The sequence below is a fragment of the Lissotriton vulgaris genome, chromosome 2_1 (genome assembly GCF_964263255.1).
Source record: "Lissotriton vulgaris chromosome 2_1, aLisVul1.2, whole genome shotgun sequence".
In the NCBI taxonomy this organism is placed as follows: Eukaryota; Metazoa; Chordata; class Amphibia; order Caudata; family Salamandridae; genus Lissotriton; species Lissotriton vulgaris.
Window position 1 is genome coordinate 334,931,861 of NC_141687.1, and position 20,090 is coordinate 334,951,950.

General features: G+C 44.9%; 1 protein-coding gene across 1 annotated transcript in view; it reads left to right on the forward strand.

Annotated features, from left to right (window-relative positions):
• Window positions 1–2,769: 2,769 nt before the first annotated feature.
• Window positions 2,770–20,090, forward strand: part of TRARG1 (trafficking regulator of GLUT4 (SLC2A4) 1) — a 242,336-nt gene continuing 225,015 nt past the window's right edge. The window contains exon 1 of the mRNA XM_086955074.1: window positions 2,770–3,658. Coding sequence (XP_086811200.1) covers window positions 3,263–3,658 — 396 coding nt within the window. The 5' untranslated portion in view covers window positions 2,770–3,262. The remainder of the gene's footprint in view (window positions 3,659–20,090) is intronic.

The following is a 20,090-nucleotide window of genomic DNA, read 5'->3' on the forward strand; positions in this document are numbered from 1 at the left end:
TGGAGGCTTTTTGCAGCGGTCACAGGCCCCCCTAATCCTTATTTGTCAACCCCAGGGGATGGTGTTCCCCGGGCCACTTAGTGGCCTGGGGCAGGGGCTCACGGGCCATCTTGACCTTATTTGTCAATGTGCCTCCCCATCTCCCACGAGGACCTGGGAAACCATAGGGATCATTTTTAAAACACATGGGAGTCTGCGCTGTTTACATTTTTTTTCTACTTTACCATGGTTCCTCCGTGTGTTTATGTCCAAAATGTTTTTTAAACGTGTTTTGGCAATAGACCTTGCGGGTCAGTGTATCCCTGTCCTACCCCTTTATGTCTTTTTTTTAAACTTTTTGCTTCCCCAGTCCAAAGATGCCTGCCGCCTCATTGTTGTCGATTATAATGGCAGCAAATAAAAACTCTCCCAGAGATCTGTCGGCCCGAGGATGATCTGTGATGTGAAATATCCAAACATTTTGAGAGTTAATTGCTAAAAACTACTCTACAGATTTACACCAAATCACAAAAAGCACTCTTTCTGGACGAAGATCTAGCCTTCTACTACATTTGGAGTAAATCTGTTCAGCTGTTTAGGCTGTAACTGTGTCAAAAGATCCTACAGAAAAATGAAAATGAATACGGAAAATCCACTTGATGGATCACCTTGATACTTTTCAAATGCAAACTAACCAAAAAGTAGCCCTTTTTTTAAATGTTTTTGTGGATATTCTTGAAACTGTGCTATAGTTATTAGCAACACGAAGTAGGCATTGCCTATGAAAACACTATCTTAACTATAACTACCCAGTGGCAACCGCCACTGGGAGGGAGGAAGGGAGGGAGGGAGGGAGAGATGGATGGATGGATGGATGGATGGATGGATGGATGGATGGATGGATGGATGGATGGATGGATGGATGGATGGATGGATGGATGGATGGATGGATGGATGGATGGATGGATGGATGGATGGATGGATGGATGGATGGATAGATAGATAGGTATTGTTTTGGTTGGTTATTGAGATTAGGCTTGCACTCTCAAGAAACAATTCCATGCATTTAATCCAGTTTCAATGTGGTAGAATAAATTAATAGGAGTTAGGTGTGATCTTTAACAGGAGAGAGAGTGACTTCCTGCATTGGTTGATGGTATAAATATAAGAGCTGCAGGAAATTAGGTATTGTCAGGTTGAAGGGGTATGACTTGTAAAGGCGAAGTAGAGATATTTGAAATGAGGTGTGGACAAGTTGCAGAGATACAATTGGGATTAAGGCAAACATGCATGTGATTTAGAGCAGGCATTCCTCAAGAGAGAGGAGGCATGCAGTAGATAGAACAGAATTAAAGAGTCAATCGAAAGAAAAAGGAGAGTCGAGAATTACAAGCTTCAGGTCAAATTCAGTTTGCATGCAGGGATTTTAGGAATATTGTGGAGCTTTTTGAGGCAACATGCAAACCTGTAAAAAGAAATAACATTATTTCCATGTTTTGCACTGTCATTGTAGGCCATGACATCAATACTGTGCAATCACCCACACCACCATCTCCCGTTGGCAAATAGAATTAAAATTAAGATATGTTTATTTTGCCATTAAAACCAAATAGAGGAAAACATGAAATAGGAATGTATTTTAAATGTTTGTGCTAGAGATGCGCCTCCCCTTTACCCCTGATGATCAGGACAGGATGAAGCAGAACAGGGTCGGTTTTAGTGAATTTGTGTAAAGTAATGCTTATGAGGGCTGGTAGCACTGGAGCTGTGTCTAGTCTGAACCACCCACAACATAGGCACAAACAAGTGCGAGAGTTTGAATTTGGTTGTCAGTGAGCCTTCCTGTAACACTAATCAGACATGTTCATTGACTCATTTGACTCACCCACAACTCCATGGTGGCCCGGGCATGAAAAAGTTGCAGCTTCTTAAAAGTACCCTCCACCTGTCCTCGATACACCACACACACACACACACACACACACACACACACATATACATACATACATACATACGGCTGCCTACCTCACCAAGGGCCAGATGCCCAAAAGAATTTGAACCAGTTGAAGAAAGACTCACAAGTGTAACCAGTTGAAGAAAGACTCACAAGTGTAACCACTGATCAGACTCAGAAAGTGCTTCAGTGCCATTCAAACAGCAGGACAGCACTATACAAATGCTGAGAGCACAATAACACGGTTGTTGCAGAGTGTTGGGAAAACACCTCCGAAATAATTGCAAAACCACACTAACCAAACAATCAAATATTTATAGAATCTCATATTTTCAGAATTCAAACATTTTCAATTCTAATTATTTGCAACAATATGGCTGTTGCTTATTTATCTGATATTGACTAAGTATCCTTTCTAATAAACACAAGCAAAGCCCATAGGTCTGGCTTGTTTTAAAATAACATAATCTTATGGCATTCTAGTTGTTCCCAACAACGCGTTTTTGGCTCATGTAGCCACTCTTGGCTAAAATGAAATCATCATTGGCAAAGGCAATAGGTGTGACGTGTTTGTGGTGTATGTATTTGTAGTTGTGTGACATGTTTGGATGCACTAACAGAAAACACACTAAGACACACCCAACAATGGTCAGCTGGCAGGCTGTGCTAGGCAGAGGATTCTAGTTTGCATGTTTAGACCGTGCCCTCAAGTCCATTGGCCACGCCTCTTTTGGAAGATCGCGAGTTATTCTTCATTGACCAACACGCCTTTTAGGGACCCCCACGCCCACCTTATTCACCCCACTTAAAGCACATATAGAGAGGAGTGAGGGAAGGTGAGAAGAACGCGTTGAGAGGCACGTGTGATAAGTAGAGGTGGGTAGGGGTGGCCAAGTTCACCCAGCCTATGACACAAGCCAGAGCAGTGCGAATCTTGCATTTGGAGGTGGTTTCGCCCCGCTACAGCTCTTCCACTCGCGCGCCCCCAGCTGCGCCGAACGAACAGTGGTGGCCAGTGTGTTTGCAGCTCTCGGGCACGAGGTGGTGAGGAGACTTCGGCTGCTGAGAGTGTATTGCTAGCGGAACTCACCGCGTCGCTCGTGGCCTTTTAACTCTTGAGGGAGCTCGGATTCACCAGGGCTTCCCCCGTTGCGCACGGCGCCTCCACCTCGCCTCCCTCCCTGTGCGTCCTGAAGGCTCAGCGCCGGCGCTCTGCTCTTTCTGTTTTTTCTCCCACCCTTGCACGGCCCGGGATGGAAGTCTAACAGCTCTTTACTGACGCGCAGCTCTCACCCAGGGACCCCGACCCACTCCATCGCAGACCCGGCCATGGCCATCAACACAGATGCACAGTTCGACAAGACCCTGGGCGAGTGCGCCAACGTGCAGCCCGCGGACTCGCAGGAGACGGAGAAACTGCTGACCAGCTCGGCGGGCAAGGAGGAGAACGGCATGAAGAAGTCCTTCTCGGTCACCATGTCCAGCGAGAGGTCCATGGACATGGAGCAGAACGGAAACGGCGTGCCCTACAAGTCGGTCTCCGCCGGGCAGCTGGAGTCTGCGCCCCTGTCGCCCTCGAGGGTCAGCCTGGCCAGGGCGTCCTCCACGGCCACCACTAACGCCCAGGAGCAGGGCCGGCCCACGGATTACCTCATACTCGCCATATTCTCCTGCTTCTGCCCGGTGTGGCCGGTCAATATCGTGGCGCTGGTCTTTTCCATTATGGTGAGTACTGAGCACGACACCTTTGAGTTCCCTTAAGAATGTAATTCACGCCTTCATTTAACTCCCCCTTCATGGCTCCACCTTTGGGAGCATTCCCATTTTTCGGAATGGTGTTCTTTTCCTGGGAAACTTTTTAATTAAAGGTGTGAACCTTTTATTCCGAACATGGCACGGTTATGTATTCTATGTCACATTGAATCGCTCGACATGGTGCGGGTACGGTTTTCCAAAAAGAAATGAAGTCGCTGCACCACCATTTCATCTAGATGTAAATGTGAAGTTGTGGGGTTTTGGGGGGTTCGGGGTCTTTTCGAAACGCAGCCTGTGCAGTCCGAAGGGAGCGAAGCTGAGAGTAGAGGGTGGAGGGAGAGAGAACGAAGGAGGGGAGAGAGAGCGAAGAGAATGGGGGTGGGGAAGGGAGAAAGAGGACGAGGGAGGGAGAGAGCAGGAAGGGAAAGATCGGTAAGTGAGCGAGGGTGACAGGAGAGAAAGAAAAACAGAACGAGTGAGTTCAAGGGAGTGGGGAGGGATGAGAAGGGAGGAAGAGAAAGGACGTTGAGAGAGAGGAGAACGAAAGAAAGAAAATGGGGAAGGAGAGATAAGGCGAGGGAGTCCCAAGGAAAGAGAAAGCGAGATATATTAGAGAAAAAGAGAAGCGCGCAATGAAGAGGGAATGTGACAGAGAGTGAAAGGGAGTAGTGGATGGGGAGAAATGGAAGCGGGCAGAGAGGGGGAGTCACGAAGCTATTCGCCTTGCTGGCTACCCAATTAGGCATCTTTTCGCGCGCTGCTGCTGCAATGCCAAGTTGCCTGGTAAATGTTCTTAATCTTGAATGTCCGATGTTCTGCAGCGTGCCGCTGTGGTGGCCGATAGCCAGAGCACTTACTACACGGCGCTCTCTGCGCCTAGTTCTATGTCTTAGTTCTCTCACTTTTGTGAGTAGTGCGCTTTTTAGTCTTCGTACAGAAATTCAGGGTGAGTACCCCAGTTCTGTGTTGGGCTGCGCCACTGTGCAGCGGAGGGTGGGGTACCAAATTGTACTCAATGCGCAGTGTGCAGTTTTCATCGAAATGTCGGTGTCTGCTTCCGGACGCTCTGCTCGCGGGACCTCCGTTGGGTACCGCACGTCCCGCAGACCCTCCTGCGCGAAGTGTAAGCCTTCCCATGCTAATGTGTCGTCCCTGTGTGGGTCCTGCGGGAGCCCTCTCTGTGTGTACCTCCTGGGAGAGGGAAGCCCACAGGAGCTGTGTTTTGGCCCCACCCACAGCCCGTCCACCTCTGAAGCTCCCTAGACCGAACATCACATACATGATTTACTGCTGCGGATAAATCCTACTCCCCAATACCTTTCCATACCGTGAAATGTTGGAATATTTCACGAGTCTCTCTCCAGAGCTGCTTGTAGACGCGATGGCATTTTATGTTAGAAAACTTGTTATGTAAAATGAACGTTGGGGCGGGGTTGGTTTACAAGTCTCTCCGGAGAGGGTCTGAGTCGCTAGCTGGCCTATTCGCCATTTCCTATACTGAAATATCCCACAGTCGGCTGTAGCGGGGTCCAGGGCACATTCGGCCGCGCCTTCAGTAGAGCAGCCTCGGAGAGCTGTCCACGGTGCTGAACCCAGCGCAGCTCCTCTGCAGGAGAGGCGCGGGACGCCCCTATTCGCCATTTCCTATATTGAAGCATTCCACAGTCGGCTACTAGGGTCCCGGCACATTCCGCCACGCCTGCAGTAGAGCAGCCCCGAGGGAGCTGTCCACGGTGCTGAACCAAGGGCCGCCCCTCTGCGGGTGGGGCGCGGGACTCCCCTCGGTAAATACAGATCTGACGCTGGTTTAAGCCTGGATTTCCAACAGTAAGGCACACTGACCGAAACACAAGCTTAGTGAATTGTCCCAGGGTGAATCAAAAGCAAGAGAGAGTCGTAGAAACAGACGGGGATTCAAGGAAAGAGAGTGGGTTATATAATACCAACAATTTATTATAACAATAACTGTTTGTTTTTCTATAGCGCACCATACCGTTTCTAAGAGCTGCACATAAAATATACTAATATAAAAATACCTCTAAACTGAACACGAATTCTCAACTGTCCGTGGGGCTGGGCATCGGACCACTATATAATAAACGACCGCCGACATACGGGGGGCTGTGTTTCCCATCTGCCCCCGCTTGCTGTGCGTATGTTAATCCGGAGTGCACTCGAATGCCCTGACAAACAGGATAGAATGCTTTCCTGCGTTTCTACAGCGTTAACCTGGGTCTCGAGGCACTAGAGACAAACTATGCTTAGCTCAGCTCTGCTTACACCCATGAGACACAACTCTCAATGTTTCCAGCTACTCTGTATATGTTCTGAATATACGTTGTTCCCCTTGGGGTGCGTTTCTCTACGTTTACTGTTACTTACATGTCACAGAAGTTGCTGAACTGTAACTTTGAGGCTTCCATTAAACGTATCAAGCAATTGAAAGAAAAAACAGGGGGTCGACGGCCCGTGTACTACTGACTCCCTGGTGTGTTTCTGGAGCGGTCAAGGTACTAATCGTTTATAATATTGTTACAGACTCAATGTAGCAATATTGCCCAGGACATCAGAACATTTCCTGAAAATTCGCTGAGAGCAGCCAACTCACTTTGGCGCCAGAAGTGAGCCTGCCTTGAAGCCACGTTTGTCACGGTGACCCACGTCTGCGGGTGAGGGTCTTGTATCTTTATAAAAAATAGTCTTAGGGGTGAGCCGTCGACTGTTCCCGAGGCAGCTGAACACCGCACACACTCTCGACGGTTCACCATTTGACTTGTCACACCTTTCGTATCTCTAGGTGCAAATTGGGAGGCTGCACCTTTCACTCTCGTTCCCTCATAGTTCATATGCGCGATGGGGGAACCACCCGGACAGGTTGTGACTAAGTGTAACAGCCACTGCCTCTTCCCGTGGTTGGTTGTACATTTGTAAGGTACACGAGGACGGAGAAGGGTGGGGAGGAACCTTGCTCACCCCCTCTGCACAGGGCCGGCCGGCTCTGACCGCATGGACGGGAGATCGATCGGTGTCTGCAGTTATTCGCAGAGTGGAGCGGTGGCAAAGATGAATGGACCCATTAAATGCTTGCTGCAGCTTTCGGAAGTCTCTGCACTGAGTAATTATGGTAAAATCTAGACCAGGGGTGTTGGCCTGGACCTGGCCAACACCGCAGAGGAAGAGAGCTGCGTGTACGACTTGATTTTCCCTCTGTCCATTCTTGCCACCAGGGTGGTTGTGTGGAAAAGATCACAAGAAAAAACAAAGCGGGTGGGCGAAGGCCCACAGCTGGTTAGGCATCTCATGGTTTAAGTGCCTGGTTTAGGGATCTATATGGAGGCCACAAGTTTGGACAGGCGAAGGGGGATTCTGCCTTCTAAGCTTCTGAGATTCATGCAATAAGTACCAGAGAGATGTGTAATTATGGCTATTAGTTAGGTGACCATAATCCAGCCAGTCTGTGGTAGGCCAATGTTACACTGAATAGCGCCTTGTAAGGCAGAAGCTATGATGAAGAGTCCATGATAAAGCATTTGTGGCACAGGGTGAATCCACGATCATGCATTTGTGGCACAGGGGGTGTGCTGTTGGAAGAGGTGGAGGGTTGCATAGATATAGCGATGATAACAGAAGATGGCCAGCAGTGCACTCCTTGGGGCCACAGCTTGTCCTACTGTACTACCCACCTCCGAGCTTGGCTATTAACTGGCTGTATCCTGGTGCTGTCAAACGTCATTTAATTTCCTTCCTCTGTCGCAGGCCTTATGAAATGATGTTAATGTGATCACGTCATCACCTCCATACAGTGGTCACCACTTCTGTTGTCAGCCTCCATGCTGATGATCTCGGGTTCGAACCCACAATGCATGAACATGTTTTACTTACAATGTTATGTTATGTTGATTTGTAGGGTGCACTAATCATAATAATAATAATAAAGGGGCTTGTAAAGCGCATGGTGACGCCATCCCGGCGTGTCCCCGCGCTGTGGAGAAAGGTCAGGGCCAGGAGAGGAAATTATAAAGAAAACAGATGGGTTTTCAGACGTTCTCTGAACATGGTCTCTGTATCCGCTAGTCTGATGCTCATGGGGAGAGAGTTCCATTCTTTGGCAGCCACTACGCGAAAAGAGCAACCACCCATTCTGGCTTTCTTGATGCGGGGAATTTTAAGCAATCCAGTTCCCCCAGAGCGGAGAGTTCTGTTAGGCTCATAGGGGATAGCCAGATCGGTCATGCAGGGGGGAGCTTTGTGTGAGACGATCCTGTAGCACATGAGAAGTGCTTTGAATAGGACTCTCTTTTTTATGGGAAGCCAATGCAGAGTGGCTAGGGCAGGTTTAGAGGCTGTTCTTTTTGGGAGTCTAAGGACTAGGCGTGCTGCCGTATTTTGGAGTACTTGGAGTCTCCTGATGTTTTTTTGCGTTGTTCCGAGGAGAAGCACATTGCCATAGTCTATCCTCGAGGTCACTAGAGCTTGGGCCATAGTGCGCCTGGCTTCAAGAGGGAGGAGGTCTAGGGTACGGTTAAGGGTCTTCATAACCCCGAAGCATTTCCCTACCACTTTGTGCACGTGGCTGTCACAAGAGAGTCTGGGATCAACCCAAATCCCCAGGTTCTTGGCTGCTTTGCAGGGAGTGGGTAACGGCCCCAGACATGATGGCCACCACTCCTTGGTCCAGCTCGTATCCCTGCCTCCAATTACCAGAACCTCCGTTTTTGAACCATTTAGCTTCAGGCAGTGTTGGGTCATCCATCCTGCAAGAGCCTGCATACAGGTTTTAAAGTTGTCAGCAGCAATGGAGGGGGCTTGGGACAGGGAGATGAGAAGTTGGGTATCGTCGGCATATGAAACTAATTCAATGCCGAACGATTGAACCACTTCAGCCAGGGGGGCCATGTAAAGATTGAACAGGGTGGGGCTCAGGGCAGAGCCCTGAGGTACCCCCTGTTCTAAGGCTATGCTATCAGAGAGGTACATGCCTCTCTGGACCTGGAAGCAGCGGTTGGTAAGGAAAGCTTTCAACCAGCCCAGTGCTTCCTGGGTGACCCCGGCTTTGTTCAGACACTGCAGCAAGATGGAATGTGCCACAGTGTCGAACGCGGCACTAAGGTCAAGCATAATCAATGCCATGGTCTGGCCCTCATCGGCGCCTGCCCGTAAAGTTTCGGTCGCTCTCAGAAGGGCGGTCTCAGTGGAGTATCCTGACCTAAACCCTGATTGAGAACTGTGGAAGGCATTATTTGACTCTAGATGGGCCATGAGTTGGAGTAGGGTATCCAGGCACCTACGCAGGCGAGTATTTGAAGAGCCAGGTCTTCAGCCTCTAGAAGGAACGCAAGAAGAGCAGAGGAGGCCATGTTGTGTTGAGGGAGGTCATTCCAGGTTTTGGGTGCCATTCAGGAGAACAATCAACCTCTCGCTCTACTTTTGTGCTTGGGAGAGTGATGCAGAGCATAGGTGTCTGGCAGGCTAGCTGGGAAGTTTGCAAACATAAACAAATAAGAAACAGCATTGTTGGCCCTTCGAGGTGACAGAAAACCATTCCAGCTGCTCGTGGCTATACAAGGATTGCCATTGCTTTTCATCAGTCTCCTGACCCTTGCGAGAGACCTGTCACCCACTAACGCCCAGTTTGCACTGTCTCCTGTCCTAACATCTCCTCACTCTCCAACAAAATCCCTTGTCTGAGCTGCTGCCATGATCCGCAGCAAATGCTTTCAAAGTCTCCTGCAGGGGCCCATGCCCAGTCCACTGGTACATCAGCACCTCCTACATGGTACAGTGCAGATGGGCTTCCTTAATCCAGCCACAGCATGCCCCACCCTTCATAGGAGCATTCTTGAAATGATCTCTGCTGGCAGCCTACGGCCAGGTTAACATCATCACCATAGGAGAGGTCTCTGAAAATCTCCTTTACACACTAAAGATGATTTATAAGCAAAAAGAGCATTGTACATGTTAACCATAGATGCATGTCCGGTAACCAAAGAGTTCTGGAATACGGAGTGGAGCACACTTTCTTTATCGATTTGCTGTGGCAATGCAGATAAAAAGGGTGCAAAATGTATATGCAGTAGTCATTCACAATGGTCGTCGGTTGTCTGGCAATGTGCATTTTTGAACAGTGGGGGGAAGGGTGTTTGGAGAAAATATTGATTTAGAGGTAATGGAACTCATAAATGTTGGGGAAAATACTGTGGCGCAAAAATATTTTGGTATAGAATATCGATGTCCAGAGTATCTTTTTTTGGTGAGTATAGTCGTTTTAAAGAATATCATTACTTTAAGTATCGCTTTCAATAATACAGTTGTAAAAAATATAATGTAAAACATATTTTGATGGGTTTTTGTTAATATATTCATTCTATTTGTTAGTATTGTTAGTATGAATATTGTTATTTTTTTAAAATTTAGTTTTAGTTTTTTTCTTTATTGTTATCAGTGTTTTTTAGTGTTGTAGCTGGATTTTGGGCGTGTAGGGGAACAGGGTGGGAAGTAATTTAAATTAGAAATATGTTGAATTTATTGTTAATTTATTTTCTATTCTTAATACATTTTAATTGATAATTATTTATGCATTTCAAGTGTTATATTTTGAATGAAAATTTTAATTTACAATTATTAGATATATTTTAGTAGCCAAAACTAATGGAAGGTAGTGGTGGAAAGAGGGGTTGCATATCAATAGTAGGAACAATTATAAGTGGGCAAAAAAGTAATTATATAATCAAATACGATGAAAGAATAGTATTGGTGCCACTTAGGGTAATAGAAACACCCCGCTACCTCGGTGTAAAGACACAAGCGACAAAGAGTTACTTGTGTATTAACTTGCAAAACCTGGATATACCCCCAACTCATAACATTTTATACTTAATTATTGATATTGTTGAATCAAAAATAGAAAAATTAAGGATACTTTAAACACAGGAAACACAGGAAATTTCGTTTGTAAGGACAATCACTGATTTATTTCATTAATTTACCCTGGTTGGTATCAAAGTTACACAGGTATGTAAGAAAGTTTACAAGGACTGAATACTTCAATCAAAATGATACATTCAAAGTTTAAAACAGTACATTGACAAAATAATAATCCAATCCTTGATGAAGAAAAGACGAAACAACCAACACGTGTTTCGTCACATCCGTGACTTTTTCAAGGCTCAAAAAGAGTAAGAGCATCAAGAGGAAGTAAGCAGCTTGCCAATATTCAGTAATTCAGTGGAATTCAGAATCTAATAAACACAGTTGTATAGTGACCACTCTTCTTGATGTCTCTAGACGGGAGAAGATCACGTCAGCTTGCGGTTGACTAAACAGTGAGGGACCTATCACAGTCCTTTTGAAGCTATTTTTAAATTGGAGTTACGCTCTCTACTTATTTGGTTTTCTTGACTTTCCACAAGAGTTTACAGAACACATAGTTGGCGATACAGCGCGCGTAAGGTAAATTGTTTTATTTATTTAATTACTTACCTTATTCCTGTCTGTCATATGTTGGACTACACTATCCCCCCACTCTGCCCCCTACCCTGCCCCACTGCCTGCAGCACTCTCACGGTGAGCCGCCACTCGATCCAAATGCTCGCTACATAGCTATAAGAAACTGCATTTAAAACGCTCCCGAACACAACATGAAGAGTGGTCCCTATACAAATGTGTTCATTAGATTCTGAAACCTACTGTTCAGTTCAATTAGTCTTTATTTCGAATAAAATTCATAAAAGACAGCAAAATTATTTTTTAAAAACATTTTCACATTACAGCATTGTACATTAGATCCCCCAATACATAAAAGATGAAAATACAGTATTATACAAACATTAAAATTGAAACCTACTGAATAACTCCCAACCACTGATCATCATTATCGGTGAGCTGCTTACTTTGTCTTGAGGCTCTTACTTTTTTTGAGCCTTGAAAAAGTCACGGATGTGACGAAACACGTGTTGGCTGTTTCAAGTTTTTTTCATCAAGGATGGATTATTATTTCGTCACTGGACTGTACTGTTTTAAACTTTGAATGTATCACTTTGATTGAAATATTTAGTCCTTGCATACTTTGTTACATACCTATGTAACTTTGATACCAACCAGGGTAAATTAATTACATAAATCAGTGAATGTCCTTACAAACAAAATTTCCTGTGTTTCCTGTGTTTAGAGTATCCTTTTTTTCTATTTTTGTTTCAACAATATCAATAACTAAGTATAAAATGTTATGAGTGCCAGGGTATTTCCAGGTTTTGCAAATATTTTAGTAGACGTTTGTTGGGTTTATAGAGCTATAGGGTGGTAAGTTAATTAAGATATAAAAAATAAAATGTATTAGTAATTGTTTTGTAATTTGTTAAATCGGTATGTTATTTATTGCTAATTATGTAAATAGATTACTACCAGTTTATTTAAGTTATACGTTAGTAATGTGTTTTGGGGTTTGTACTGGTATAGGGCGAGAAGTTAATTAAGCTATAAACAAATGTACATTATTTTACATCAGTTTTCAATTATTAATTATGTAATCGATTGTTAAATATGTGAATAGTTTAATACTGATTTATTTAAGTTATATTTTAGTTGTGGGTTGCTAGCTTTTAGGGGAATAGGATGGGTAGTTAAATTAAATTAAATGTTTTTTAATTTAATGCTATTTTGCGTAAAAGGTGTTTGATGATTAATTATGTATATTACCAAATGTATTAATTATTATGCAATTGTTGTGATGTTTTATTTACTTTAATAGTTTTTTAAAATTTTTATATGTTTTATAAGCATGCATTTCCTAATGCTGTGTTAAACTTTTTCGGTGAATAGGTTCCTAAGAAAATACTAATATATTAAGGGCCCCATTACAATGTCTGTCGGAAATCCTCCGACTGCTGGTCAGATGCTTTCCGACCGACATCTTGGGTTTAAACTCCAAGATGTCGGAGTTTAAACCAGCTGGGGAATCCGACTCGGTTTCAATGGGCTCGAGGAGCCCGTCGGCCAGTTGTGAGGGCTTCACAATCACTACTGGATGGCGTTTCGCTGTTGTGATTATGATGGCACTTTCCGACAGCAGTTCAATGTCAGCCTTCCCTACATGTGACTGCTATCAGAAAGTGTCTCGGAGCCTCTAGCAGGGCCCCTTCCTGCTGGCCCTCCGTTTGTGGACCTGGGAGGCACCCATGGTGCCCCCTTCACATCCCTGCACAAGGTGCAGGGATATTTAAAACTTTAATTTCCCAATGGGAACTTGTACTACGGGTGGTTTCGGCTCGCTGCACCGGCTAACTTTGAAAAATGGAAGTTTGCGACCGCACCTGAGGTCGGTGGGTTCCACATCCACAGTAATGTCGGACGGGGGCAACTCGGACCAACATCATAATCAGGCTCTATATGTTTATTTTGATTTTTATGTAATTTACTAATTAGAAATAAATTATGTATAATGCTATATATTTATAATTTTTTTTAATTAAGGAATTCAATGGTAAGTGTGTGAGAATTTGTTACTGAGATGGTATTTATAACTTAAAATTAATTTGTTTTTAGTTATTAATTGAAATCAAATAAGTGCTGATTTTATTATTGAGTAATTTATTTGCAGTTAGTGAAGTTGATATTATATGTAATTTATTTTCTTTCTTTTTTCACTAAAATGTTAACAGTTTTGTTTAATATATATTTATTTCTTTATACTGTAATTTGAAAATGTTTTGTTGTAAGTAACCCTGGGCGCAGTGCTTCGCTCCGTCCACGGAGTGTACGTAGTGTTGCCTACTTCGCAATTCGCATAGTAGGCGTAGTTGGCAACACTACGCACACTCCATGGCGGAGCGAAGTTGCCCGCCTCCCTCCCGCCCTCTTCTACATCCCCATTTTTAATATTAAATGCACTAAAATTAATAAAAAGGAACTTACCTTGCATGCAGCGTCCCGGGGCTCCCTCTTCCTGTTGACGCGCCGACTTCTTTAGATGAATGCACATGCGCGGGCGCCCGTGTATGCGCATTCGTCTGAAGAAGTCGGCGCGTCATCAGGAAGAGGGAGCCCCCGGGCGCAGCATGCAAGGTAAGCTCTTTTTCATTAATTTTAGTGCATTTAATATTAAAAATGGGTTGTAGAAGAGGGCGGGAGGGGAGGCGGGCAGCGCGTAGTGGGGCTACGCAAAGTGTGTGGGTGGGCGTAGCGCCCACCCCACTTCGCGTAACCCCACTATGCGCACTACGCCCACCCCTAGTTGTAAGTATTCATTTTTTTTTTCTAATTTAATATAATTAAATAATTGACAGTCATGTAGGTAATCCTTTTTACGCAGCATAGACTGAGTGGGATTAGTACATCTCGTCCCTCCCACAAAGTCCAACACTTAGCCTACTGCTGTTTAGACTGGAGTGGCAATACTACATCTTTTTCCTCCAAAGTCCAACACTTTCCCTAATGCTGCTTAGACTGGAGTGGGGTTAGTAAACCTAACCCATCCTAAGTCCAATGTGGCTCCTACTGTTGCTTAACCTGGAGTGGGAGTAGTACATTTTAACCTCTCCAAAGTCCAACACATTCCCTGCTGTTTCGCTGACTGGAGTGGAAATAATAAATCTAAACACTTTGAAGTCCAATGCTTTCCCTCCTGTTGCCTGGACTTGAGTGGGAATAATAAATCTAAGCAAAACCAAAGGGGATGATGGACTTAGTGTTGAACATTGCAAGCACTCACCACCAGTCAACTGATCTGGGTTTAATCCATCATCATTCTTTAGCTCACTCTGCCACCCCAGTTCAGACATGGCTATAAGCAAATCAGTCTGACCCTGTGCCTCATGGGAACAGTCCAGCCCGAACTGCCAAGCAATGTCTTCCCTGAACCGGAAACAAGCATTCTGGCACCGGTTTCTGGCTAATCAACAGTCATCAGCCAGGCTAGCTTGAATCCAGTGGCAAAGTGAGCAAGGGACCCATTTCAGGCAGAAATGTTCAAGAAATAAATACCATGAAACCAGGAACCCTAATTATTGGACCCAGGGAGCTCCCCCTCAGGACTGAAATTATGAAAAAAGGATTAAGTAGCCACATTGGCGACCTCCCTGAGCCATACAAGGCCCGTAAAGTCCACCCTCAGGGACGAAATGTGCATAAATGGGGAGGAGGCCCATGCAGCCCCCTCCATGGCCTCCAGAGGCCCTGAGGACCCACCCCCCCCATGGCTGATTTCATTAATAAAAGGGAGGGGGGACCGCATCCCACGTCCAAGCCAGAATAGGCCCTGGGAAGCCCACTCCCTGGGGCCAAAATGCTTTGAAAAGGGAGGAGGCTGTGCGGCCCCTCTCCCGGAACCTTCACAAGGCCCTTGGCAACCCACCCCCAGGGCCATTAAGTGCATTTCAAGGGGAGGGGGGCCAGGTGGTCCCCTCCCTGAGCCATCTTTGATCCCTGGGACCCCAACCCCCCCTAAGGCTGGCTCAATAGCTATGTCGGAGGAGCCTACCCCGGGACTCAGCAGTTTCCCTACCTGAACCTGCGTGGGCAAGGAAACCTGTGTTTTTGAATTTCCTGCCACGCTGGAGCAAACACAAAGGGCCAGATGTAGGTAAATACCATTTACCAATTCTAAAATACCGAATTTTACCCATTCGGTATTTTAGAATGGGTAAATGGTATTTAGGTATTAATTTGGTAATTTTTACCAAATCTGTAAAATTCGGTAAACACCGATTCCGAATCGGTATTCCCCATTCATTCCATTGGGCCTCCAGACCCATAGGAATGAATGGGGAATACCGATTTGGTAAATACCGAATCGGTAAGGGGGGAAGACCGACAAGGGTAGCAGGGTATCACATTGACACCCTGTTGCACCCCTGAATAGTGCATGGGTGCACATGTGGCACACATACATGCCCTAGGGCATGTATGTCTGCCACATGGCAGTGAAGAAGTGTGGCTCAATGATTAGAGCGGCAGACCCTGATGCAGAGGTCTAGCCCGGGACAAGGGTTCAATTCCCCGCCTCGGCGGGTCTTGGGCTCAAAATTCCACGGACCTGATAATTCTCGCCTCGGTGCCTATTCCAATCATGGAGTCCCACTCTGCAACTCTGGGCAATAGCTTGCTTAATCTCCACAACGGCCCCCACAACGCTAAGGATGCCTGGCCTCCACCTTGGGGGTGCCCAGGAGTGGACGCCTCACAGGGAAAGCCAGGATGGGTTCCACAGCGGTATTCGTACAAGCCCCTTGAGACCCTTGCGGGTGAGTAGTGCGCTATACAAGTATCAATTTACATTTACATTACTGTTAAAAAAGCACAAAATAGCTTTTTTAATGGTTTTCGTAATTTACCACCAACTTGTAGTTGGTGGTAAATAACAAATCCTTACAGGTGAAAAGCACTCACTTGAGTGCTTTCTACATTTCAGATTCGGTAATTTACAGAATCGGTATTTAATAATTCGGTAATTTACCGAATCTTTAAATACCGATTCGGTAAATTACCGAATCTGAAATGTAGCCACCTACATCCCAAATGCCTAATACCGGTCAGTTTTAGGGTTCCTACATCTGTCCCAAAGTCTGCTCCCAGTGGGCTGAAACTTTGAAAATGCTCCCACCAGCAGGGAGGAGACTTTTGATTTGTTTTTCTGACTCCAGTGATGCGGGCAGGGAAATAGATCAAGAGATTTCTCCCACCTTGAGTTAGCAGCAGAAATAGCTGCTCCCTGTGGGCTGGAGCAATGCTGGTGCCTGCAACACGTGGGTAGCCGGCAGGGGCCACAGCTGACCTGGGGCTCCCTTCGCGGTCCCACACAAGGTTCATTGTGAGGGCCCTGGGTGGGCACCATGGCACCCACCTTTAAAAATGCAGGACTCAGTGTAAGGGGTCCCAAAGTCCGAAAACAGCAAAGAGGGGGCCCACGGGCCCCCTCCCCTTAAAAAAGCCAGCCTTGACGGATGAAGTCCCCAGGACCTTTAAAAGGCACAGGGAGGGGGGGCCTCGTGCTACCCCTCCATTAAATAAAACAGTCCTGGGGTAGGAGGTCCCCAGGGCCTAAAAAAGCTCTGGGAGAAGGGCCACTTGGTCTACTTTCCTATAAAAAACACAAGGCCCTGGGGGATGGGGTTCACAGGGCCGCATGTGCATAATGAGGCTTTGGGAGAGGTGCCATGTGGCCTCCCATTAAAAAAAACATAAGGAACTGTAGGGCTTTTGCCGCAGGCCCCGTGGCAATACCCAGCTGCACATGGCCATCAGCCATGTGCGGCAGCAGGGTGACTCTACAGTTAGTAAGAAATATTACTTTCCATTAAAAAAAGAACTAGAAATTCACAGAAAAAAACAAATTTTTTTAAACGTTATACTTAGGTGTGATAAAAAGATTGTGTTTTACTTTTAAAAACAACTCAGAAATTCACTGAAAAAAACAAAGGTTAAAGAAACGTTAAGGTTAGGTGACTATTTCAGTGGCAATATTAATGTTTTCAACTTTTAAAAACACAGTCATTCATTAGTAATAGCTAGCAGAGATAACTATAACTTCGCCCCGCTATTTACTGCTTATGACCTCACATATCACATCACTCATGACATGCTCTGCTAACTCTACCTGGTGATTTGTTGTGGGTTTTTTTGTTCAAAATGTTGATCTGATTAGCATAGTGCTATCTATGCAGAGCTGTAAAATGACAAACACCTTTTTACCACTCCAGGCACAGTATTAAACCTATGGATTGGTAAAATACCATCCAAGCCAACCTGGAATAAATAAACGCAACCCTTGAAAAGTGTTTCTCTATCATTATAGCTCTTCAGAGAGGTTTATCTTTGTCCAGACACACTGGAGCACCCAGCATTAGTCAACACTATACACTTTCAGGCATAGAGTGCTGCATAAATTGTACAAAAAATGAGCAGATAACGCTGGGTAGTTCCAAAGTTTAGGTGGAGATCAGCTCTTGTACAACCCTACACCACCCAATACCCTACAACACCAGCAGCGCTCTGAATTTGCTCACCTCAAATGTCTGTCTTTCTATCCAAGTCTTTAAACATAAGATTAGCACAACATTAACGTTTTGAACTAAAAAACACAGAAATTCACAAGCTAAGATTACTGTAAATTGCGCCCCTGCCATGCACTGTTTTGTGACCTTACATATTACATCACTCATGACATGCTGTGCTAACTATAACTGGTGAATTTCTGTGTTTTTTTTGTTCAAAACTTTAATGTTGTCACTGAAATATTCACCTAACTATAACATTACTTTAACCTTTGTTTTTTCAGTGACTATACACATACATATATATATCAAATTCAAAATAATTGTAGAAATTTAACATTATTTCCTATAAGGTGTTATTTTCAGATTTTAAATCCCTGCCTCTATCCTTTTATATGGGAGTGTTCTGCAGCACCTGTGTGCAGCCATGTGCGGTAGTTGACTTGCACTAAGGCTGGAATATATGTGCTACTGTTTTGTTAGTGAGGGCTGTAGTAACTTTAGAAGTGTAGTTTTTGAATAGGAATGGGCTAACTCCTTTGTAGGTATGTGATTGTGGTAGCCTGACCGCCATGAAAGTCCTCCTTACTTTTCCCTAAACCCCTCCTATTTTGCTATTAGTATTTCCCATTTTCTAGCAACCCTCCCCTCCCCTTTAGGCAGTTACTACTAAAGTGTAGGTTTACACATGGAGAGATCTCTGACACCATGGTGGAGATCTCCGCACAGTTAAGAAAGAGAGAAGAAGCCAAAGTCTCCAACCGTAAGTTAATGAATAGCATTGTGTAGTATGTGTGTAGTCCTACTGTATACTACTTGATGTTCAATAAAGTTCTGTTTGTGAATAGACTCGCATTTTCTAGGTTTGATTCTAGTCAGTAAGTCATCTCCCTGCTCCACTGCGGCTAATAGACTAGCAACTAAAATGGAATTCCCATATCACGTTTTGGTGAGTTTCAGTGCTAAGGTCGTGTTTGGTGATGTCTGCTTGGATTTTGAGACCTATTGTGACATCATTCATTAGATGGGCCTGTGAAGGTCGATGCAGAAAAGGGTGAGCTCTGTAAGCATCTGTCTGGGTATCTGACTTACCATCAGACACAGGCATAAGGATCTTTGTGTAGATTTGACACATGAAGAAGCTGGTGGGTGTACTAGGTGTGCTGCAAACAGAGGCATAACATTAGAGCTGAGGCCGCATCAGAAAAACATTCCACCGGTGCCAAACCAAAAGGGCAAATCTGTTTGCACCGCTTTTGTTACTTGTGTAATACGGATTGAAGCGGCTGTCAAAATATGGAGTAAACTAATTTCAAAAGATGTTTGTTTAATACATAATGAAAATGTGTACACATTCTTTCTATCTTTCTTGAAATATGGGCTGTGAAAAGTTCATTTTTTCTATATATTTATCATATTTTATAAATAATAGAAGTAGCAAGATAGCATGGATGAAGTTTTTTTGTTACAATCTCTGCGACTCAATTAAACAAATTGTTAGTCATAAGTGTAACACGAGCTTTCACAACCCAAATCCTAGATTTTTGCTCTGGCGCCAACATTTTTCTGTAATATGGATTACAGAAAAATCAGAGTGATCCGTAGGTAAATGGCATTTACCGATTCGTAAATACCGAATTTTACTGATTCGGTATTTACAAATCGGTAAATGCTATGTAGGTATTTTTACCGATTAATTTACCGAATCTGTAGAATTCTGTAATTAACTGTTACCCGCATCAGTGTTGACTACATATATGTCTGAGTATAAATTCAGTATGGCTGAGATACCCGCCACCCCCTCTCAACACAATCCCCAAAGATGGGAAGACGGAAACAGTTCTAAACTTTTGGAAGGCGGGAGGGAGTTACCCTCCCGGCCGTATTTATTAAAAATATGAAACAAAATTAAAACGTTAATATAACAGTTTCATATCATGTACAATTTCATTTACACATTCCGATGTTCTTGGCTGACCTTAACACATCTCTAATACAAAGGTTCTCCTAGCCGATACTAAACATCCTGCAAATGCATTACTCAAAATTGAAATTGTACATCCTAACATTACGGGCCAACGGCAAGGTCGTAACCGGTGTCAGATCCCTAATACCAGAAGACCCCCCTCACTTGTGAGGGGCGGTCGCACAGAGGACTGTACCTCTGTGCCTATTTCCAATTTCCCTTGTCTTAGCGGGGGCCCCTGTTAACTCGACGCCATCTTAGTGGTCGTCCGAGGACTCGTGTGAGGTGTCTAGAAGGTAGCGCAGACCCCCCTCCCACTCCACACAACTTACCAAATCTGCCGTCGCAGATGTCCTGGCCCCGGGAAATTCACAGGAGGGGCCCTAGCCCCTCCTCCCCAGGGAGGGGCCTATGGCCGCCTTCCCTTTCGGCGTCCCCATCCTTAGAGGGG